The sequence below is a fragment of the Chaetura pelagica genome, unplaced genomic scaffold (genome assembly GCF_000747805.2).
Source record: "Chaetura pelagica isolate M959 unplaced genomic scaffold, ChaPel_1.0 scaffold962, whole genome shotgun sequence".
NCBI classification, from domain to species: Eukaryota; Metazoa; Chordata; class Aves; order Apodiformes; family Apodidae; genus Chaetura; species Chaetura pelagica.
Window position 1 is genome coordinate 960,972 of NW_009952479.1, and position 20,597 is coordinate 981,568.

The 20,597-nt window shown below is 42.1% G+C and overlaps 1 protein-coding gene across 1 annotated transcript in view; it reads left to right on the forward strand.

The window, feature by feature from the left end:
- ASPSCR1 (alveolar soft part sarcoma chromosome region, candidate 1) overlaps window positions 1–19,336 on the forward strand; it is a 33,111-nt gene extending 13,775 nt beyond the window's left edge. Inside the window, 8 exon segments of the mRNA XM_010008643.1 lie at window positions 1,023–1,162; window positions 3,554–3,635; window positions 4,485–4,551; window positions 5,302–5,364; window positions 5,656–5,708; window positions 18,473–18,524; window positions 19,208–19,296; window positions 19,298–19,336. Coding sequence (XP_010006945.1) covers window positions 1,023–1,162; window positions 3,554–3,635; window positions 4,485–4,551; window positions 5,302–5,364; window positions 5,656–5,708; window positions 18,473–18,524; window positions 19,208–19,296; window positions 19,298–19,336 — 585 coding nt within the window.
- The last annotated feature ends 1,261 nt before the right edge of the window (window positions 19,337–20,597 follow it).

Below are 20,597 nucleotides of genomic sequence, written 5' to 3' on the forward strand. Positions count from 1 at the left end.
TAAATTGTGAGTGATACATAATGTCACATGCCCTTCAGAGGCAACAAATGCTGTTTGTCTAATAGGTTGGGGGAGGCTGGAGTTTGATTTGGGTTTTTTGTGGGGTTGTGGGCTTTGTTTTTTGTTTGGTGGTGGTCATTTAGAGGTGGGGAGGGCTTTGTGTGGGTTTTTTTAAATAATTGGAGTCACAGGTATAGGCCAGAACACAATGTGGTGAAAGGTTTGCTATCATGATATCCAGCTCCCTATTCTGGGGAGGAGGCAAGGAACAGCATGACCCACTGCCTGTGTCCTGCTCTGCAGCTGAGGGGGGCATCTTGGCTGTTGGAAATTCATGTGCTGCTTGAATCCTGGCCTATCCTCAGCAGCTGTACCTTTATTGCAGTTAATGCATACAGTGAACTGCAACAAAGGCTGATCTCAGCCCTAAGTACTTGCACAGTGCAAAACCAAAAGGTTTCCACTCTCTGAGGGAGCTTTCTGCACACCAGAACCCAGGTTAATAATTTGAAACGTGTACAGTGGGACCCTGCAGTGGCTCAGTTCAAAGAACTCAATAGGTCAAAAACTACCTTACCAAAACAAAGGATTGCTCTCTAGAGTAGGAACAAGGGGAGTGAGCCCTGTTTGGGATCTGGTGCTGTTGGTTCTGTGGCAAGAGAATGTGAAGTGAACAGAAGGTACAACGCTAGTGAGGAGTGTGTGGCAGATGAAGAGCTCAAAAGGACAGTTTCTAGTCAGCAGCATGGAGAGCATCACCTGTGTTGGTTGTGTGCTGCCTGCAGAGCAGGAAAGCAGCCATTGCAGTTTGAGAGGTTTGGAGTAGAACAGAGAGGTAGGTTTTGGTTCTGGGACAGGAGTACTGACAACCTTTGTGTCATTAGTCTAGTCTTGGTGGCATGAATTCTGCACTGGTCTTTGTATTTCAGTTTGCACACAGTCCTTTTACTTCTTTCAGGGGCCTTACAGCATAAGCAAAACAATGCGTTTAAGACTAACCAAAGCTCATTTTCATTCTATAGCTTGTAGAACGAGAGCCACTTGTATGTCACCTAGACCTCCTAGAACCCCTTCCTGCTGGCCCAGAAGAGCTTCCTGATGAGTTCTTTGAAGTCACAGTGGATGATGTACGGAAACGTTTGGCACAACTGCAGAGTGAGAGGCAAGTTCCCTTTCTGCTGGTGGCTGAAATTGCTCCGTATCCTTTTGTGAGCAGAGGGACACTGTGCATCTGCTGCTGGCTGTGATCTCTGGGTAAAGGTATTCAGCACTGGCAGTCTCTGCCCTTTATGCCATTGGAGTTCAGGGGCTGTACCACGTTTCTGTGATAGAGCCTATGTTCTTGTGTGAATTGGAGGAGCACTTGTGCATGGGAAATGGTTCACTGCATGTTGATCACTGTGATACCTGCGTGGTGGTAGGTTTATCTGAGAACCCCAAGCTAATAAGAGATGGGCCTTCCCAGAGAAAGGATTAAGAGAGATTTATTTCTGTGTTCTGCATTTCAGGGCGTTATTCAGAGCCACTTAACACCCCACCTCTTTTTCTTCCTTCTCTTGTTCTGGAGGAGATGCCGCTGCCTTTGTTATTAGATGTGCTCATATTTGCTAGAGGCCCAAAGCAGTGGTGAGCTCCTGCTATGTGTTTTGATCTGACTTCACATTAACTATTCTGAAATAAATTGATGGAATTTGCAACTTGTGATGGACAAATACATGAATACAATGAATCCAGTTTCATAAGAATAACTCCCACTGACTTTGATAGTGCTGTAGCATTTTCAGTCAGTAAGAAACACCTTGTATTTTAAGTAACAGAACTAACCTTTTATTACACTTCATCAGAAAAGACCAGCTTTGATACACTACCCAAATGGAAATAAAGCAAAATCAAACTTCACCACAAATCAACCATGGGAACGTTTAGAACACACACAAAGAGGGAGAAGACATATAGGAAGCTGGGCTAACTATGCATCTCACTGTGCAAGTAGCTTGCGATCAAATATTCCTGATTTTACTGTACTCTTATTCCAGTTCTGTACTAAAACCTCAGATTAAGATAAACTGGCCTCCCTGTTACAACAGCATTTTGCTGTCTATATGTTTCATAAAGAAATAAATGAATATATTTAGTTTCAAGTGGATCATATAATTCCTGCAAACATTACAAGCATTCTCTGAAACTGTGGGGTAGCCTACTTTATACTGTAACCAAGTGTGAGTTGAACTTCTTACTTAGAACTGTTTTTTCCTCAACAGGCTGGTGAAGTCCACATAAGTACACAGATTGGCCTGAAAATTGTTCTGCCGCTTGTGGGTCTGGAATATTTAGTGTTACAAATGTAGGATCATTTGGCTGGGGGTTACTGGAATACAGTCCCCTCAGAAAAAAAGACCTGATTTTCAAATTTGTTGATGTTTGTAATCCCTTGTCCCCTCACAGCCAGGGACAAACAAAGGCAAATTACACATGAAACTGATACCACTTGGCTTCTGATCTCAGCCTGGTGAATCCTAACAAAAACTAGCTGCCTGCAATGCAATTTAAAAAATGCAGTTAGAATTTAATTCTGACTTCATGAAGAGCTGAGAATTGGTATGAATCAGCAGTTGGTACTCAGGGGAGTGGAGCAGGTTATTTCCATGTTTGCTTTGCAGATTGTGAGCTGGCACTTTCAGAGCATCTTGGAATGTGGTGTTCAGCTGACAGCTGCAGTTGGTACAGTAAGCCTGTAGCTGTTTTGTTCAGCAGCTGTTTCTGAGATACCTTGGTGATTCTTAGAGATCCTTCAAGCTTAATAGGTTAAGAGATTAACTTGCAAATAGCTGTACAGAATTATATGATTGGATGTTTTGCCAAAATTGAGCCTAGGGAATTGTTTATCCAGAATTCAGTGCAAACAAGGAAAAAGGCCTAGCGCTGAACATGGGATCTGTTGGATCTAAGCTTATTTCTTCACTTACAGAAAAAAACTTATAATTGTTTTCTTGAATTGATTGTTACATCTTAAATACAGGTAGATTACAGGTTCCTTTCAAAACACTATTCTACAATGCCTGCTCTTGAATTATCTGAAACTTCTCATTTTTGTTTTGTTTCCCTGTTGCTAATCAATACCCATTAATTCTTGTACCAGCATTTCTTGCATCAGCTTCAGTAGCTCTTCTCCCTCCCTGGAATAATATGTCCAACTTTAACCTCTCTTTTATTGGATTAATAAGCCTATCTCTTCCTGAGTAGTCAAAGCAAACATTCCCCTACTCTTCTTAGTGTCTTTGCTGGTATCTGAGTACTTATTTTTATCTGAGTACTTATTTTTAAACTTGTAGGAGAAAAGTAATCTTACATGGTATTGTTGCTGATGCTCAGTAGTTCCGTGTATGTGATTTTGGGGTAGGAGCCAAAGGAGGTGAGGAAAATGCTGTGCAGAGTACATGGAACAGTTGAGCAGTTTTCTTCGGCCTTTCTTGGACTTTTTGCTTTCTTAATACAATAAAAATAAATCTTTAAATTACAGAAATGACAGCTTGTCTTCTTCCCGTGTATCTAGGAAACGCCTGGAAGAAGCTCCACTGATGACAAAGTCTTTGAGGGAGGCTCAGCTGAAGGAAAAATTAGAGCGTTATCCAAAGGTAGATTTTGTTCTTTTTCCAATCCTTTTGACTGGTCCTGGCCTGGAAGTTGAGTGATCAGGAGGGTCCTGAGCTATTGATAGTGAGATTTCTCAAGTTCCTGTCCCTAATAATTGTTTATGAGGCTTGCACAACAGCTGTACCCTGTAAAATCAGTTGGCCTGACTGAGTGGCAGGTTGTAGAGCTTCTGTTGTGCTCTTACAGGTGTTTCAGGCACTTACGTTGTACACACATCAGTCCATATGGCTGAGCTTCCCTGTCTGCCTCTCTGTAAATTCCTACATTTTGATAGTATCTCATTGTGAGTTGAATGAAATTACAGATTGGAGATGCCTTAGTCTGTAAATATGATCCTAATGCAGTTTTTGTCTTTGGTGTCTTACTGGAAAAAAAAAAAGATACTAAGTTTGTAAGCTAAGTGTGTTCTGACCAATGCTGGAAATAGAATGGTATGAGTTCCTTCAGATGTGCAGTGGGACAATACCTGCTGATATGGACACTTCAAGATACTGATACACTGTATCTGTCCACGAGTGACTTTCTTCTTTGTTTGTGCACCACTTCACACAGGGAGCTCCTGCTCTCTGAATCAGTGCTGCTGCACTGGACTGTTCCTATGGATCAGCTCTGACAGCCTGTGAAAACCAGACAGCCCTTGTTCTCTGAGGAGCTGCACAGTCGTTAGCCAGTGTGCTGTTCTGCCCCTGTAGAGTAAATACCTCAAATATTCCCACTTAAAAAAAAACCAAAACAAACAACAACAGACTTGCTCAAAAATTCTAAGCCAAGAGTGGGTGTTACTGAACAGCCATGCACAGCTGACCTGATGTGCTTTGCCTCTGACTTAGGTGGTGTTAAGAGTCCGTTTTCCAGACAGACATGTTCTGCAGGGCTTCTTTCATCCTAGTGAAACAGGTAAGGGCAATCTCCCCTGCAGCCTGTGAAGCTGCAGCTAACCTCCTGTCAGTCTTTAGCTTCATGACAGGAGAAAGGGTCTGGTCAGATTTCTGCTGTCCAGGAGAGTAATACTGCTCTGAACAAGCAGCAGAAACTAGTTAACACTGCTCTTATGAGGCCTATGAAGTGGATGAGAAAAGGGTCTGGGGTAGTTAACTTAGTTAAAGGGAATTTATTTCCAGGACTGCTTGATGGAGACTGTCAGGCTACTTGATGGCAACATACATGTGCTCAGGAAACTGTTCCAGCTGATGTTCCATTGTTTGTGTGCAGATCGTGTGTTAACTGAGATGAGTCTAGGCACTTCCTCTATGTTAAAGCTTAAACAGTTTTGGGGTAAAAACACCTGTCCCCCCCAATCAAAAACAAAACCAAAAAAACAGGAAGAAGAAGCAGCTTTACCTAAAAATCTTGCAGCTATTATTGGATTTGCTAGGAAGAGCTTAACTGGCATCCACAGATTTTACTAAGGAACCAGCATGTCTAAATGGGTTATTTTGGTGAATTTTTTTTGTAGTTTTGTTTGTTTGTTGGGTTTAGTGGTTTTTTTATTTTTTTATTTTTTTTTCCTCAGATATTTGTAATGGTGTTGGGGAAAAGGCAATCTGCAGACATTGTAGAGGGCACTTCTGGTACAGGTTAGCCTTTTTGTCCAGCATCTGAAGAAACAAATGCACTTCAGCAAATCTTTCTCTCCTTTTTCTACAGTTGGCATTTTGAGAGACTTTATAAGGAGTCACCTTGCAGATGCAGATTTGCCATTTTACTTGTGTGAGTGTGCTATTGGTAATGTTTGGCCTTACTTTGCAAAGCCTATTCCTATGGAATCTTGTGATGCCAGGAGGTATGACCTGGGGAGGAATTCCTTCCCTAAATACAGCCTCAGAATGCCAAGAAGGCGTAACCTGCTCACTTGGCTACATAGTTCTGCCTAATAAAAAGCCTCTGGGGGCAGTGTGGATGTGTCACTCCTTTAAAGAGCAGTAATCCCTCCCATACCTGCTGAATTTATTGTTTTGGTTGCTGGGTGGTCCTGTTTTGTAACTTGTTTTTTAACTTCAGTTATTGCACCTCCCAGAATCATCCTGAACGATGCAAGTTTGACGCTCTTTGAGGTAAGGACCCACACTTGTGCTCTGTGATCCTGACTTGCTGTTCCCCCTCACCCTGCCACGTGCTTTACTTACTCTTTAAAAGGAGCTGTATAATGTTGTGATCCCTGCAGACTTTTACTTAGCCAAGACTAAGGAACCAGGTGTTTTGGAGCACAAGCTTTTCACCAGAAGAGGTCCACCTTGTGCAACAATATACTCTTGCATATTGTGGCAGGGTTGGGGGGCCATATTGTTGAGTTCATACACTCGGTGCCTGACAACTGTGTTTAACCTTGGAACATTATTGCAAGAGCTGAGCTAATGTGGGTTTGTACCTCTGGTTGGGCTAGTATAGTTGGAGAAGTGACACTGGATTTGGATGGGCAGCAGTTCTCCATTTCTACAGCAGGAGCCAAAGGCCATAGTAGACAAAAATCTGACCTTTTTGATAATCAGTAAATGAGAATTGATTTTAAGCCAGCTTGTACATTGAGGAACACATACTCTCTGTGTGTAACTTTTCTCAAAGGCTAAAATTTAGTTTTTCGGATCCAGATTCCTGGAGGATTTTTTTGCAGGTGTTGAATGAAGTGGTCTTGAAGTCTCTGGCCAGGCACTCTTGGCTGTGTGAATCACACATGTGTTAAGAGACACACAGTGATTTTTGCCAGTGACTTTCCCCCAAACTCACCATGTTTAAAATGTGCTACCATTCAGGGAGAGGGACAGAGAAAGGGATCTTTCAGGCAGCATGGTGAATGAGGTAGGGATTAGCATGCCTCTGAAGTTGTTTGTAATGGAGCTTTCCAAATTCCACAACTTCCTGACCAGGCCATGTGGAAGAGATACACAGGCAGCTGCTTTTAGATGATTGAATGTTCAGGGAAGCAAAATGTCGATCTCTGTGTTCACAGTGGGGAGTCTCTCCCCTTCCCAATATCTTGTTAAGAGTTTTTTGCTGAAATTGGAAGCTTTGGGAGTGGTTTTATTGAGTTCCTTGTACTATCCCTGTGCCTATGACAGGTGTAACTCCCTAGGGAGTCCTGAGTCCTGGGATCACAGCCCCATCTGGCTCTGAGTGGTGGCTCCACTGCTCCCACCAGCAGCCGTGGGACAGACATCATGTCACCGTGGGTGGGGAGAACAAGAATTTTTCATTTCAAAGCCATGTTGTAGGTTTTAATTAATAATGCAAATACCAGCGGAAAGCGTTTGTGTCTTTGAGCTAGGAGGTTGTGCCATTTTGGCATGAGGGCAGCTCTCTGCACTTCCTCTGACTTGTGCCATCTCACCCACATCTGCCACCCACAACACTGTCTCAAGGCACACGTGGTAACCATGATGGGAAACACAAAGAGCAAATCTTGTCTTCAGATTTCTGAGAAGTTCCACAGAGGGGAAACTGGCTATCACTGCATTGCTAATGATATATTTGGAAAACATTCAGAGAAACGGCAGATAATAAAAAATGTTTTGCACTTGTTAGCAGTTCTGAGGCAAGGGAAGCAGCTGTGGTGCTGTGACTAGTACAAACTGGTCTGTCAGGGCACATGCACACTACTCTCTGCCTTACTCTCTCCTTAGGTTTCTTTTTTTTTTTTTTCCTCCCTTTTTTTATTTTTATACTAAGCTGTCATGTCTAAGCACATCACCCACCAAGAGTTCCTTTGCAGACATTTCTAACATGCTTTTTTGGAAGGCTTTTATCATCATTCCAAAGTATGCTCTGCCTGCAGCTCTCACCAACAGAAGTCTTCTGCATAAAATGGGTGTTTTTCTGTCCTAAGATTTGGCTCAGATGTGTTCCCAGATTTCCTGTCTGAACCTTTGGACTTGTGTCCTTTAAATGAAATGTCCTTTAACAAAAATACGCTGCTTTCTTTTCAGTACCTCTGTAGGAAGTGATATTCCCCCCCACCCTGTATGCCACATTTTCCTCTAGACTTCAAGTTTTGGCACTGTTTATTTTTTTCTTGAAGGTGGTCTTTTTTTGTCTGTTAAGTACATGGTGGATGCTGAAAATCTGCTTCTGTAATGGACCTTTTTTGTGTTCTCTCTGGTTCGTTTTCTATTGGATGTTTTGTTGCTCCTTTAAATTCAAGGTACTTGCCTTTCTGACACAGCTTTCTTTCATTGCTTTCTGTCACAGTTGGAAAATACGCTGTCTGCTCAGGTGCCTGTGCTTACCACCTTGAAATCTGCTGTGACCCTTTTATTTTTTAGTTAGGTTCTAAGTCCTTTGCATACCATACTCACTCCACAAAGAAAAGGAGGTTTCTCTGGCTTTTCAGTAAATGTGAATGCAGCACCCTTGCTTCTGGTCTTGACCTGCCTCCTCTTGATCCAGTCTCTGATGCTGTCTCTGGTGTCTGTTGTTATTCTGTCTTTCGGTTTATCATCTAAATAAAGTTCAAAAGTCTCTGCTTACCTGTATTCACCCACCCTGTTCTTTTATTTTCTCTTTTTCAGCATACATCTGATGTTTCTCTGGTGGTCTTTTGAAACATAACTTGTTCACTGAGACACCACAGAAATAATTACGTCACCCTGTCTTTGAATCAGAAACTTTATGGCAGGAATTTTGTTCAGTTTGCTGTGTTAAAGCTTTTGTTCTGTACCTAGCACCAGCACTTGTGCTTGTTCCATGTGTGGCAATTTCCCAGTTTCCTTGTTGTGCCATTTATTGTGGAATTCATTCCTCACAGCAGCTCCCTGAAACTTATAAAAGTGTGTCAAATTAATGCTCTCTAAAGACTTTGCGGTGCCTTACAGCCCAGTCTCTTAGACTCCTTCAGAAATCACAACATGAGGAACAACCTAGTCAATTTTAGTATTAAGCATCTTCAGTTCGTAGTGGCTTTCCTGAGATGGAAGAGTTTGGTCACATGGCAAAGGTGCACGGGCTTGACCTCAGGACAAAACTGACTGTTCCAGATGTGGTGCTCAAAAGCTGAAAATTCGCCTGCAAATTGACTGTTCTAAAGAATTATTTTTCTCATTTCCTCTAAGTCAACAAAAGAATGACATCAAATTAAAATAAATGGTGGCAAATCCAAAGTTGATTTAAAAATATTTTTTTCATGCAACGTGTAATCACAGTGTAGTCTAATTAGACTGCAATTAGAAAGTGGTTATGTTTAGAATTTGGGCATAACTGAAGAAAAATACATTTTTAAAGCATAATCTAAGTATGCAGAATCATTACGATAATTTGCAAAATGTGGAAAGCAAGTAAAATTTCATGTTTACAGTATTTTTAGGGATTGTAACATGACATTATGAGGGTACTATTATCACATTACTGAACAGTTGCATGACTTGGCATTTTCTTCTGAACCAGTTGGCTTGGTGTAGGTAAATGTAGTGATGCATGTCCAGGGAAAAATGACTTGAACTTCATATGCATCTCAGTGAGGTCTTGGGTTGATTGTTACTGCTCTTGAGCCAAGTCTTAAAGACTAAAAAGATGCCAAGTATAAGCAACTTCTTAATGAGATGGTGTGTTCTGTGCAGTGCAAGGGATGTTGTGGCACACACAGGTAATGGAAGATGGGTATGTGAAACAACAGGGGTACTGCAACTCCCCCCAACCAGATGTCCTGTGGAAGCTTTTTTTTTTTTTTTTTTTTTTTGCATATTAGTTCTTATTATTTTTCAAGACATTTCTGCTGAAAACCTTGTCAGGAGTATGGTTTTAGCTGGAAGGGGATGTGTGTCTGCAACACAAACATAGAGGTTTTGCTCAGGTACTCACACTCTACAGTACAGAGTTTGCTGATGCAGTTGTGCCAGTGGAACCAAGCAAACTTTTCCTGCAGGAGACCTTGCTGAAGTTCATGGTGAGTCTGAAGAACTCACTTTCGAGTTTTGTGATTTTCTTTTTTTATTTTTTTTTCTTCTGCAGTTGAGTGTATAAACTTTGTGAAGTTTGTACTTGTAGTGTAGCCTGTTCCCATAGCCCATCTGGTGCAGGAACCTCAGATGGTTGGAAATGTGTGTGCAGATATATGTATTTAGCTTCCTAGTTGTTTTTTTTTTGCCATGCACATTCAGTGTGACATTTCAAAGTTCTCTTGTTTTCAGAAGTTTATCCCTAGAATTAGAAAAGTCCATCCAGTTCATCATAGCTGGCTTGAATTGATGGTGAAAGGATCAGGCCAGACTATTTTGTAATAAATGTGTTTTTTTTTAAATAAACTTGTTTTTCTAATCACAGTGTATTCAGGGAGGCTTTAGCCTTGACTGCAGAGCCCTTGGGCATTGGAAATGAGTGATTGGACCCAAATGCCTGAGGCAAGCAATACCACTAATGAGGTGAGCAGAGTAGAGGTTGAGCAATAAAGGAAGATGTGTCACTTGATTGGCAGGAAACAGCAGGGGAATTGGTTTCTTTGAGGAGCAAAGAAATTAATGTATGTTCAGGGTGAGGTGGGAGATGACTGCAAGGGGCTGAGGCAACTTGGAAAGATAAAACAGGGTAAAGAGAAGGAGCAGAAAGAAATGTGTGCCTGGACAGGCACACTCTCTATTTAGCGTTTTAGATTTGGGGGCAAAAGCTGCTGCTCTGCCAGGAGTGTGTGCTGGGGTGTGCAGGAGCCTTGTCAGAGCCCCGGGGCTGTGCTGAGCAGCTGGCTGTACCAGGGCCATGGTGTGCAATGGGTGTGCAGATTGGAAGAGCTGTGTTTAATGCCAGTGGCCCTGCAGCCTGTCTTCCTTGTCTGGGGCCCTTCAGCCCTTTCAGGTCATGGTCTATTATGGCAGGAATGATTCTGTGTGTTTATAAACATTTTATTTGGATGAAGCATCAAAAAGGAAAAAAAAAAATCCTGCCAAGAACTTGTCATTCCATTCTGGTCACCCCTACTGCTTTGTCAGAGACCACAGGGCTCGGACATACTGGGATGATGCCTTGTCCCAGTTTAGGTCGGCTGATTCTGGGTGAAGCTTTGCTCTGTTTTACTGGAGTGAGTCCTTTTTTATCTTTAACTTTCTCCTTGAGTTGGTGCAGGCCCTGTCTCCTGCTGGGGGAGGCTGTCCCCTCCTGCTGCAGATCTGAGTGCTTGGCAGGGGCTGAAGGGGGCTTTCTTCTCTGGGAAGAAATGGGTGCGGAAGTGGCTCTGGCTTTCGTGTCCTTGGCAACTGTGTTATTGTTGGATGTCCTTTTTATAGGCGGCTGTTACTAATCAGGCTGCTCGGTGCTCTCAGTAAAAGTGACAGTGGCCCAGGCCAGGAGAAGAGATGTGATGCTTCTGGTGTAGGGCCAGGTGGGGCAGCGCTGGGACAGGACTTGCTCACCACTGCAGACTTGCTTCCTGGTATTGCCTTCCAAACTGTGAAATCTGTCTGGGAAGAAGTTTGTGTGGGTCAGTACCCACACCTGAGGGCTGCAGAGCAGGCAGTGGTGTCTGGTCCTGCCCTGGGTGGGGTCAGGCTCTGTACAGATGGGTTAGGTGAAGACTTTGACCCTTTCAGTCATCGTGTGGCCTGTGGAAGGGAGACAGGCTTTAAGTTAGGAGTAGGCTGTCCTCTGGGCTGCCTGGGAGCTGGCTACAAGAAAAGTGCATGGTGTCTGAGGCAGTAATGCAAGTGCATTTGAGAATTCAAATGTTTATAATTGACTGAAATTTGCTGAAGTCACTAACAGGGGTCACTGCAGATGGTGGAGTACCATATTATCAACACTTCTGCTCTCTTCCCACCCTCTCACTCCATTCAGGCTGGTGAGGTAGGAACTGCTCTGAGTCTGATTGCTTACAATGAGGGGAGAACCTTTATGTTGCAAGCAAAACTGGGAAGAAAGACAAATACTGTCAACTTGTTTGCCAAGATGCTTGGGCTGAAAGAACTGTCTGAAGCAAGTTCTCCCAAAATATGTGTGTATTTACAGTATAGTGAGCACACAGATTGGCAGCAACATGGAGTTTTTGGAACCCATAAAGACTTGAAGGCATTGCTTTGATTTTTTTTGTTACTGCTGTTTTTGCTGGCTGCCTTATCCTCATGTCCCTTGAAGTGTTTTATAATGTTCTGCTCTCTAGAACTGATCAGCTGCAGGCTTCCCTGCTGTAGCACTTGGCTTTGGGTTCCTTGTAGTTCTAGTTTGTCATTAATGTTTTTCTATGCTAGCTGAGCTCTTCATGGTTGCTTCTTAGCTTCTTTCTACTCCCCAAAACAGGCACTTCTGTAGTGTATATCAGGGGTGTGTTAGTGGAGTAAATAATTGATTGCTGAGTTAATATTAGGAAAGAGCAAAAGGTAAGAATACCAGCCACTGGATAAGTCATGGCAGTAAAGAGGGCAGGAGGCCATAATCTGTTTTCAGAGGAGCTAAAGGAATCCACAAGCTTCCATATAAATATTTAGATCTTCTAATCAGATCTTAGAGTGCATCTAGAGTTTCCTCTGGCATGTACTGTGGGGTAGAAATCCAGAGGACCTGTTTGTTCCTTTCTTTGCTTTTGGTTCTGTTTCCATATCCTGTTTGTTAATGCCAGTTCAGGCAACACACCTGGCATGCTTGTGCAGGGAAGGTGACTACCAATTGAGCAGTGTGAAGCCTCTGCTTTTGGCAAGAGCCTGTTTGCAACTTCAGAAAAAATTACTTCATCAGAGGTGTTTCCAGTGTCAGGCACTGTGGTAATTCCACTCATTAGCAAAGAAAATTGCAATTAATAGTGAAATTCATCCAGCAGAGAGGATGACATCCACCTTCCTGTATGAAGTGTTAGCCCTTCATTACTCGTTCAGGGTTTTCTATTCTGACTGGATTTGGGTAGCCATCTCCCCTCATGTCTGTCTGGCGGGCTCTGCTTATGCTTGCAGAGGTATCCCCTGCTTGCTGCTGGCTCTGCCCTGTGGGTGCTCCTTGTCTGCCTGAGTTCAGAGTGGAAATACTGCCCAAAATGTTCTCTCTTCTGCTGTTGCTTTCAAAGGCCAGATCTTTCTGATCTCAGCTCAAGGGCTCAGTGAATGATCTTTATACCTGGAATCCTTCCTAAGTAGCCTTTTCAAAATAGTGCTTTTCAGTCTTATCTTTGCCTTATGAATTTTAGAGGTCCCCTGCTCTAGCTGGATCAGACCTCCTTGTCTGGGCTGCAAAATATCCATCTTCTCTGGCAGTTGCAGTCCACATTGAGCAGCTTTGTTCTCAGGTTATAAACACTTAGTCAGTTTGCCCCTTTCACCAGAGCTGTGGTGTTTATTTCTGTTTCAGCGATGCTTTGCAGTCTTGCTGGAGAAGCTTTTGATCCACCGGCTTTCTGGTTGAATTTTCCAAGAGTGAGTTTATGTGTTTGGGGTGTGTGTACTATGCAGTATTTCATGTTGGTAGCTTGGGTTTCTCCTTCCGTGCGCGTGTTCCTTTGAAGTGCTTATTTTCTTGTTCGTCTTTTAACATCAAACTAGCAGCAGACCTGTGGCACTCTAATCTTTTCAGATCATGTAACGGAAGGAATGCTTCTCCTTCTGGCAGCTGCACGTTCCTCTCAGACAGCAGCCCCTGCTGCTCTGAAAGCATCTCTGCCAGTGAGCAGAATGACTGCATGATGATAATGTATCTATTTTGCCATACTCTAGGGTTTTTTGAATGCCTATGTCTGGAGATACCTAGTGAAGGAGGAGGCATTGGGATGTTAGTTGGGGAGGGTTCTGCATGAAGTCTTTCATGTGCTCTAGAGAAAAAGTTAGTAAAATGTGCAGTAAAATGAAGCAGAAATGTTTCTCTTGTGGATTGCAGCTGTGTTCACAGGGGAATGTTGTTCTAGGGTAGATATTTTTATCGTGGAATGCAAGATGCAGTAGCCCCAGTGCACCACTCCACAGCCAGGATGCCCTGCTGTCATAAACCACGCTGGCCACTCTAGTGGCCTCAGTAACTGCGTTCGGCCTGTCTGAAGTAGAACTTTGAGTTACTCACTACATAGTTTCAGAATAAATGTGGCTTTCTGAGTAGCAGTCTGGTCTTCAGATTTCAGAAATGGAAAGTGTTTGTTTAAACTGCTGCAACTGTAACTAAGTAAATGATGAAGCTGTGTTGTTTAGATCTTTTTAAAATCTGAGGAACTGATCGTTTGGAATGATACTCTTTAAGCAGGAAATTGGCTTCCTTCACTTCTTGCCTCATCAGTGACTTTCTGATCCCTTCAGGAGAAAGATGCCCTGTGATTAAGGCCTTGGATGGGACTCTGGAGACTTAGATACTTGGTTCACATTTCTGCTACTGCTATCCTGTGTGACCTTGCATAAGTTATTTAATCTCTTTAGGTCTCAGTTTTTCATCTGTACAAAAATACTGCAAAACAAAAAAAAATACAAATCTTGTGCTTTTTTACATTTTTATTTATATTGTGTGTTGCTGCTCGTTACATACATGTAATTGCACAATGGGATACCATTTTCAATTGGATTTCTAGGTGCTGTTGCAACAAAAAGAATAATGTAACTGTATCTTGTAAATATGCCCTACACAGTGTGCTCTGAACATCATAATTTTATAGGTTATAATCTTATTTTCCCAATCAAAATGGCTTTGTATCTTTGGCTGGAAATCAAACGAGCAAGGAAGAGAAATGCTGGGTATTTGAGTGTAGCAACTAGCTGTTGGCTCATTCATGTTGTAGTAATATTTCGCATATAACTGGATGGGGTTCTTTGCATACTTGTTTCCAACAGCCTGTGATTCTTTTGGTCAATCTGACAGGCTCAGTGTGACCCTAAAGGGTTTCTCATCTGTTGTGATGCACAGATATTCTTACAGAATTCTGTGCAGTGAGGTTCAGAACTGCATAGTTCTTCTAAAGACATTGGTATATGCATTAGAACAGCTGCAAATGAGGAGCTATCAGCTGACTTGAGAATAGTTTTCAGGTGATGGTCTGCCCAGTATTTGATCCTTTTAGCAGTGCTAGTGAATACTAAAGCTCCAACTTGTGTTTGTGTTTTCCTGGACTGCAGCTACTAAAGCCTTCTCATCTTTATGCCAAGACATTCCTTGGCCAGTGGGATCATTCCACTGACTTTGTTTTTTTCTTAAATTGAAATTGGTACCGATTTAAATAGTTTTGTCTTACAAAAAAAATCTCAGACAGCATTATGTCCTGCCAGTGACCGGCTGTGGAATTCCTGGGGTGATCAGTGGGATGTAACTGGCTGCTCTGCCGGACCCTCCAGGAGCGCTGAGGTACCTGAGGATTCTGCATAGAGGTTCTATGTCTGAGCCAATGGTGTGTTTGAATTGAAGAAAAATAACTTGCTGGATGTAAATTTGGAGACTCTGTGTTGGCTGACCACTAGGAAGGGATCAGGGTGCTGGGAAATGAGCCATGGGAAGGAGCCTGCATTCTGGGAGCTTGGGAGCTGCTGTCTTGTTCCTTGTAGTTTCTTTCAGTTAAAAGACTCTGAACTGTAACATTGGACTGATGTTTTGCCAGCAGCGGGAAATGGTTGTGAAGGTGCATTCTGACACTTAGAACTATGGTTATTTGTCAACCTGTGAGTAAATAGCATAGAGCTTTATATTCTGTCTGTGTGGGTGAGTGTCTGTCTAGCTCTTGGTCTGTGCCTCTCACTCTCTCTTTGTGCCTCATGCAGGCCCTGCCATGAATTTTCTCTGACCCCTTGGGGCCATTCCCACACGAAGCTTTGATGTGCGTGCCCAGATCTTGATTGACAAGGAAGTTTCGGTGGCGGCAGCAGGGAAACGAAGAGAAAAGGGCAGGGCTTTGAACTAAAGGGCTTTGAGCTCTGAGATGCTGTGCTTACTTATCTCCTTCAGAATGTTAATTATTTACCAAGATAATTGGTCACAAGGGGAAAAAAAGAGAGGGGAGGTTATTAAAAAATTCCAACACTAACACACTACAAAACCCTCATTTTCCAACTTGCAGCTGGCATGAAAAGGATGTTGTGTGTAAAAGGGCTTGAGTGTATGTGTGTTGGGGGGGCCTTTTAAAAGCACCCATTTCCTAAATAGAGGGACCCCTTCAGACAAATGCGGCGGAAACATCAAAGCTCTTGCAGAAGTTTTCTCTGGGGTTTCTAACCACGTCTGGTACTTTTTAATTAAAAAAGTTTATGGAGAGCTGTCTTCATGACTGGAGCAGGCAACCTTAGGCCCTGTTGATTGAAGAATGGAATGACCTAATAAATAATGATTTCTGCAAAAATGTCAGTTCAAGGATGTGAAGATACCTGGCTCCTTCGGCAGGAGCTGAGACTGACGAATGTCTCCTGCCTCCGTCTGACGTGCTGTGTGTGAAAGGCTCCTGCAGCCCTTGAATTCATGTCAAGATGCATAATACCAAGCACTCATTTGAAGCATGTAGTCAGGAAGATGGGTGAAGCTGTTTTGTTTTGCCTCCAGTTAATACAGTTTAATTAGTCTCTGTGTTAGGAAGCAATCCACAGACTCCCCTGTGAAGATCAGGGTTCCTTGGAGTTCTGGTAATTGTTGTGCTGGATCAGGTCCAAGGACCGTCCTTCCAGTGTCCTGACTGTGCTGGTAGTGGCAACAGAGGTTCAGGAAAACTCCAAGGGCAGGCAGCCCGCCCTGCACAATTGCAAAGTATGCGTTAATGATATAAAGAAGGGCAGTTGCTTGCTTTTATTTATTTATTGGATCAAGGTGAGAAATTGTGCATTGTTTTGCCAGGGTAAACCTAGACCAGTCATCAACATTGTCTGTAGGTTTCTGGCTATCACAGTACTTACCTCTGTTACCCCATGATCATTTGGGTTCTTTACCTGTCTCCTAGCATAAGGCCTTCTGAAAACTGATAATAATTGTTTCAGTTAGTTAATGTAGTATTATACTGATGTGTTAATTCTGGTAGTGCCTTCATCTTACTGTTTGGGCCACCGATTATTTACTTTAGGGACTTCCTTTATCTGAACTTCTTGTTGTAACTTTTTGTTGTTTTAATCCTTGAATTGTATTTTAGCTCTTTAGCTTTCCTTCCTTCCACCTGTACCCACCCTGCTGCTTCATTTCATATTATGGACTTCAGAAGTATTAGCTACCAAAGTTGAATGATCTTTATTATTTTTTTAAATTATGGATAAATGACAACATTTGTTAGTTTATTTTCATGCTTTCTTCCCTGCTTGCTTTTCTAAGTTATGGCTGCACAGCATTTCTAAGACTCCATTTTTCCAAGTCATGTTTATTCAACAGCTAAGAATTCAATAGCTAAGGATTTTATTTCCATTTTCCCCAACCTCCAGGTCTTCAATCCATGCTAAATTTTTTTAACTCTCTTTTTCTAAAATAGGGTGTCTGTGTTAATTGTTAGTGCATTTTCACTTCTTATGCTGTTGAATTTTGTTACATTGTGATCACTGTTTCTTACTGGCTTGACTCTGATCCTATATATTACTTAGGGCAACTGGAAAAGAATTTCTTTTATGTTTACAATTACTCTTTCAGTAGGTCATCATTTATGCTACGGACAGTAGTCACTACTTTTCAACAATATGATGTAATTTAATGAGTTAGTACATTGAACGTAATTCATATTTTGTAATCTATTCAGTATCTATTTCTGCAGAGGTAGTTGAATAAAGCTATTTAGCTTTTTTGATGTTTTTGTGCTTTATTGCACTTCAGTTTGATGTGATTTTTTTGGTATATGTTTGACTAGAAGTTACTTCTTGTCATGGAGTACTGAAGAGGTGGGTGAAAGGATAAGATTCAGGGTCATGTGCTGCATCCCTTCCTGGAGCCATTCTCCCTGGGGCAGACACCTGCCCACTGGTGTCAGCAGGGAAGGGTGGCACTGACCCTTTGTCACTGGTCTCCCTCTGTGGGGACAGTGCTTAGAAGGCCACAGACTCAATACCTTTGCACGCATTAACTTACTTTCACTTGGTTCAGTGCTTCGTGACCTATATGTGGGGTTTTTTTAAGGTGTGCCACACAGTGTAATTAAGGCACATACTAAATGAATCATTATTTGGCTGATGGACATCTGAAATAATAGAGAGGAATTGTTGAAAAACATAGATCACATAGAACATGTGATGCTTAGCTGGAATTAGTTCTGGCCACACTCTTCATTATTTTTATCTGGTAGATGTATAAATACAGGAGGTAGATATATAAATACAAAATAATCATTAATAACATTTGGAGATGAAACAAAGATCGCTAGAGTGATAAATGCAGACATGAAAGAGGCAGTGGTACAGTTATCTGGGTTACATAATGAGTTAAATGGATGAAAAAAGAGTTTGAATATGGCAATTATTCTGACAAGTAGGAACTAGGAATTTGGCCTGGATTTATGGAAGGATAGACTGCATCCTGGAAGGCTGTTGAAACTAGACAAATTCCAAATAAATACAGAGTAGAAGTGTAGTAGAATCATCTACAGTAGATTTCTGAGGGCAGAGCTGGATTTTCCTTCCCTCACTATCAGCCATTCAGGTCTTGGCAGATTCTTAATTGTACTCATGTTACCTGCTCAGCAGTGGAGAATGTGGGTGAAAGATAATGGCCTGAGATGTGGGGGCAGAGGACAACAAATGGCAGGTCATCAGCACAGGGAGCACTTGCTACACAGGTCTTGTCATCTGTGTGTAGTAGAATAGGTAATAGAATTTTGATTTATATCTTAGTCTGAGTGCCCTGTGCTCTACATAAGTTTGGCCTTTTCTCAATTCCAGATGGTTCAGGGAGCTCAGCTTGGTCTGTGAATTTCTCTGTAGCTGTCCAGCCTGTCTTTAATGTTCACAGTGAGCTGTGAAAACATCTACAATCACTGATCCCTTCTTTTGCCCTTTTGCTGCAGGCTAAACTATTTCCAACTGCTGTCATTCATTTTGGATCTGAGGAGAGCAGGGGTGAGTGAATTTCCTTTCTTCTTCAGCTGACTGTAGTTCCTGTAGTAGACCCAGAAGAATTACATCCTTAGATTGAGAATTCTTCTGACAAAAGACAGTCCAGTCATCGAGAATCCTAGTAAATGTTCCCATTCTGAATGGCTGCAGCTCTTCAGAGCTAGCTGGGTCAGCTAGCTGGAGCACAAATATAAACATAGTACCTTTCTTAGATTTTTTGGGTTGTGGAATAGGGATTGTCTACCACAGGGACCAGATGATAGAAGAGTGACTCAGTAGAAGGAAGTTCCCTTGCTCAAAATGTTAGCTATACAGACCTCCTGTTGTAGTCAGCTGGCTGGAAATGTGAGAACAGATCTGAATCTTTGATCCTTGACACCTCTGATTTGTGCTGAGCATCTCTGTCTCTCCCAGAGGTTAAAGCATGCTCTGGCCTCACAAAATGTTTCTGAGATGCAGGGAGCACTGAAAGAAAATGTCAAGAACTTGAGGCTTGAGTGATATAATAAGGCACCTTGAGTTGTGAAAGAAAATGTCATAATTTAAAAGTGTCCTGTGTCAGTTGGTGGAAGGTGATGCAGATTTACTTTTGTATACAGCAGGTATCTGCTGAGCTGAGAGCCATGTGATCCTGTGGGGATTGATGTCTCTGTTACTAAAAAAGTGTTTGGATTTCATTTTTACAGATTGTTACCTGAAATCAGAACTTCTGAGCTCTGTGGTTTCCCCTTCTGCAGCTGATTTATTAGTAGCCAGGTATGTTGGGACTGAATGGAGTTGCAAATGGGTGAATATTTCAGGGGTGGGAAGCATGAAAAAAGCCCATCTTACCACAAAGAGATGTGGTCTGAAGATGGTAAGGCTTCATTTTCTTCTGAAACAGTCAGACTGTGGTACTTCAGTCAGTCTTTGCAAAGTAGGATTTCACTGACTAAATCAAGTAAATCCTAGGGCATTATAATGAAAAAGAGCCTTTTCAGTCTGACTTTAAAAGTTTAAAGGTGGTGATAGTACACATGGCTATTATGAAAAAATGAACTTAATTCTACTTGTTTATTTTCTTCCTCAGATGTTTGTCCAAATCATTAGTTCCTTCTGCTTCCTCATCTTTAGAATCAACAGTTCCATCCCTATCTGAACCAGAAGTGGAAAGTCACAAAAAGACTGTTGAGCAGCCAGAACCAGCAAGTGTGCAGGAAACTCCACAGGTGTTGAGAAGAGCCCCTGGGAAGGTACCCAAATGGCTGAAGCTGCCAGGTATCCAGGAATCAGAGAGCTCCTCTCATTCTGAACTCCCCAGAAAGGCAGGCTCCTCTGTGCCAGATGTGTTGGATATTGACAACATTCTTAAAGATGTCAGCATACAGGACATTTGGCTCAGTGCTTGTCAAATACGAATCAGTTTGTGAATTAAACCTCAGCCTTCCCTGGAGAAGTGTCAGAGTGCAGGACCTGGGCATTGTTGAGTCTGATGTCTAATCTGTGTGTTTGCAGTGTTCTTAACTGTGTTCTGGTCTTAATGTGTGGAGTTCTTAACTGTGCTTGTGTAGTTCAAATATACTAGGCATGATATTCTACATACCGAGGGCCGTGCCATCTGTTAAGTCTGTCACTATTTTTCCTTTGCTTGTATAGTCTGTTTTAGTACTTTCCTGTCTTGTTGTTTTTTTGAGTTGGTCTTCCTGTTTTTAATCTTCACTGCAGTAGTGGTTTTCCACAGTTAAGACTGCAACCAAGTTTCCATTATGATTTTTTTTTTTTCTTGGTTTATCCTGATCAGAAAACTGCAACCTTGTTTTTAGTCTGAGAACCAATAACTCACGCATGGTTCTATATGAGAATTTATACAAAATATGAAGTAACTAGAAGAATTTCTGAATTAAACAATTGCAGATACTCAGTTTTTGATGCAGTGGCAAAGATGAGAGAAGATAAAACCCACAACAAACAAAAACCATTCAGTCAACCCCCTGAACAGCAATGAAACTAGGAAGAACTAAATGGAATTCCCTGCAGATCAAGTGGGTGGGTGTTCTAATCATCTTATGTTTATTTTGTAGGTGGGAAGAGATGAAG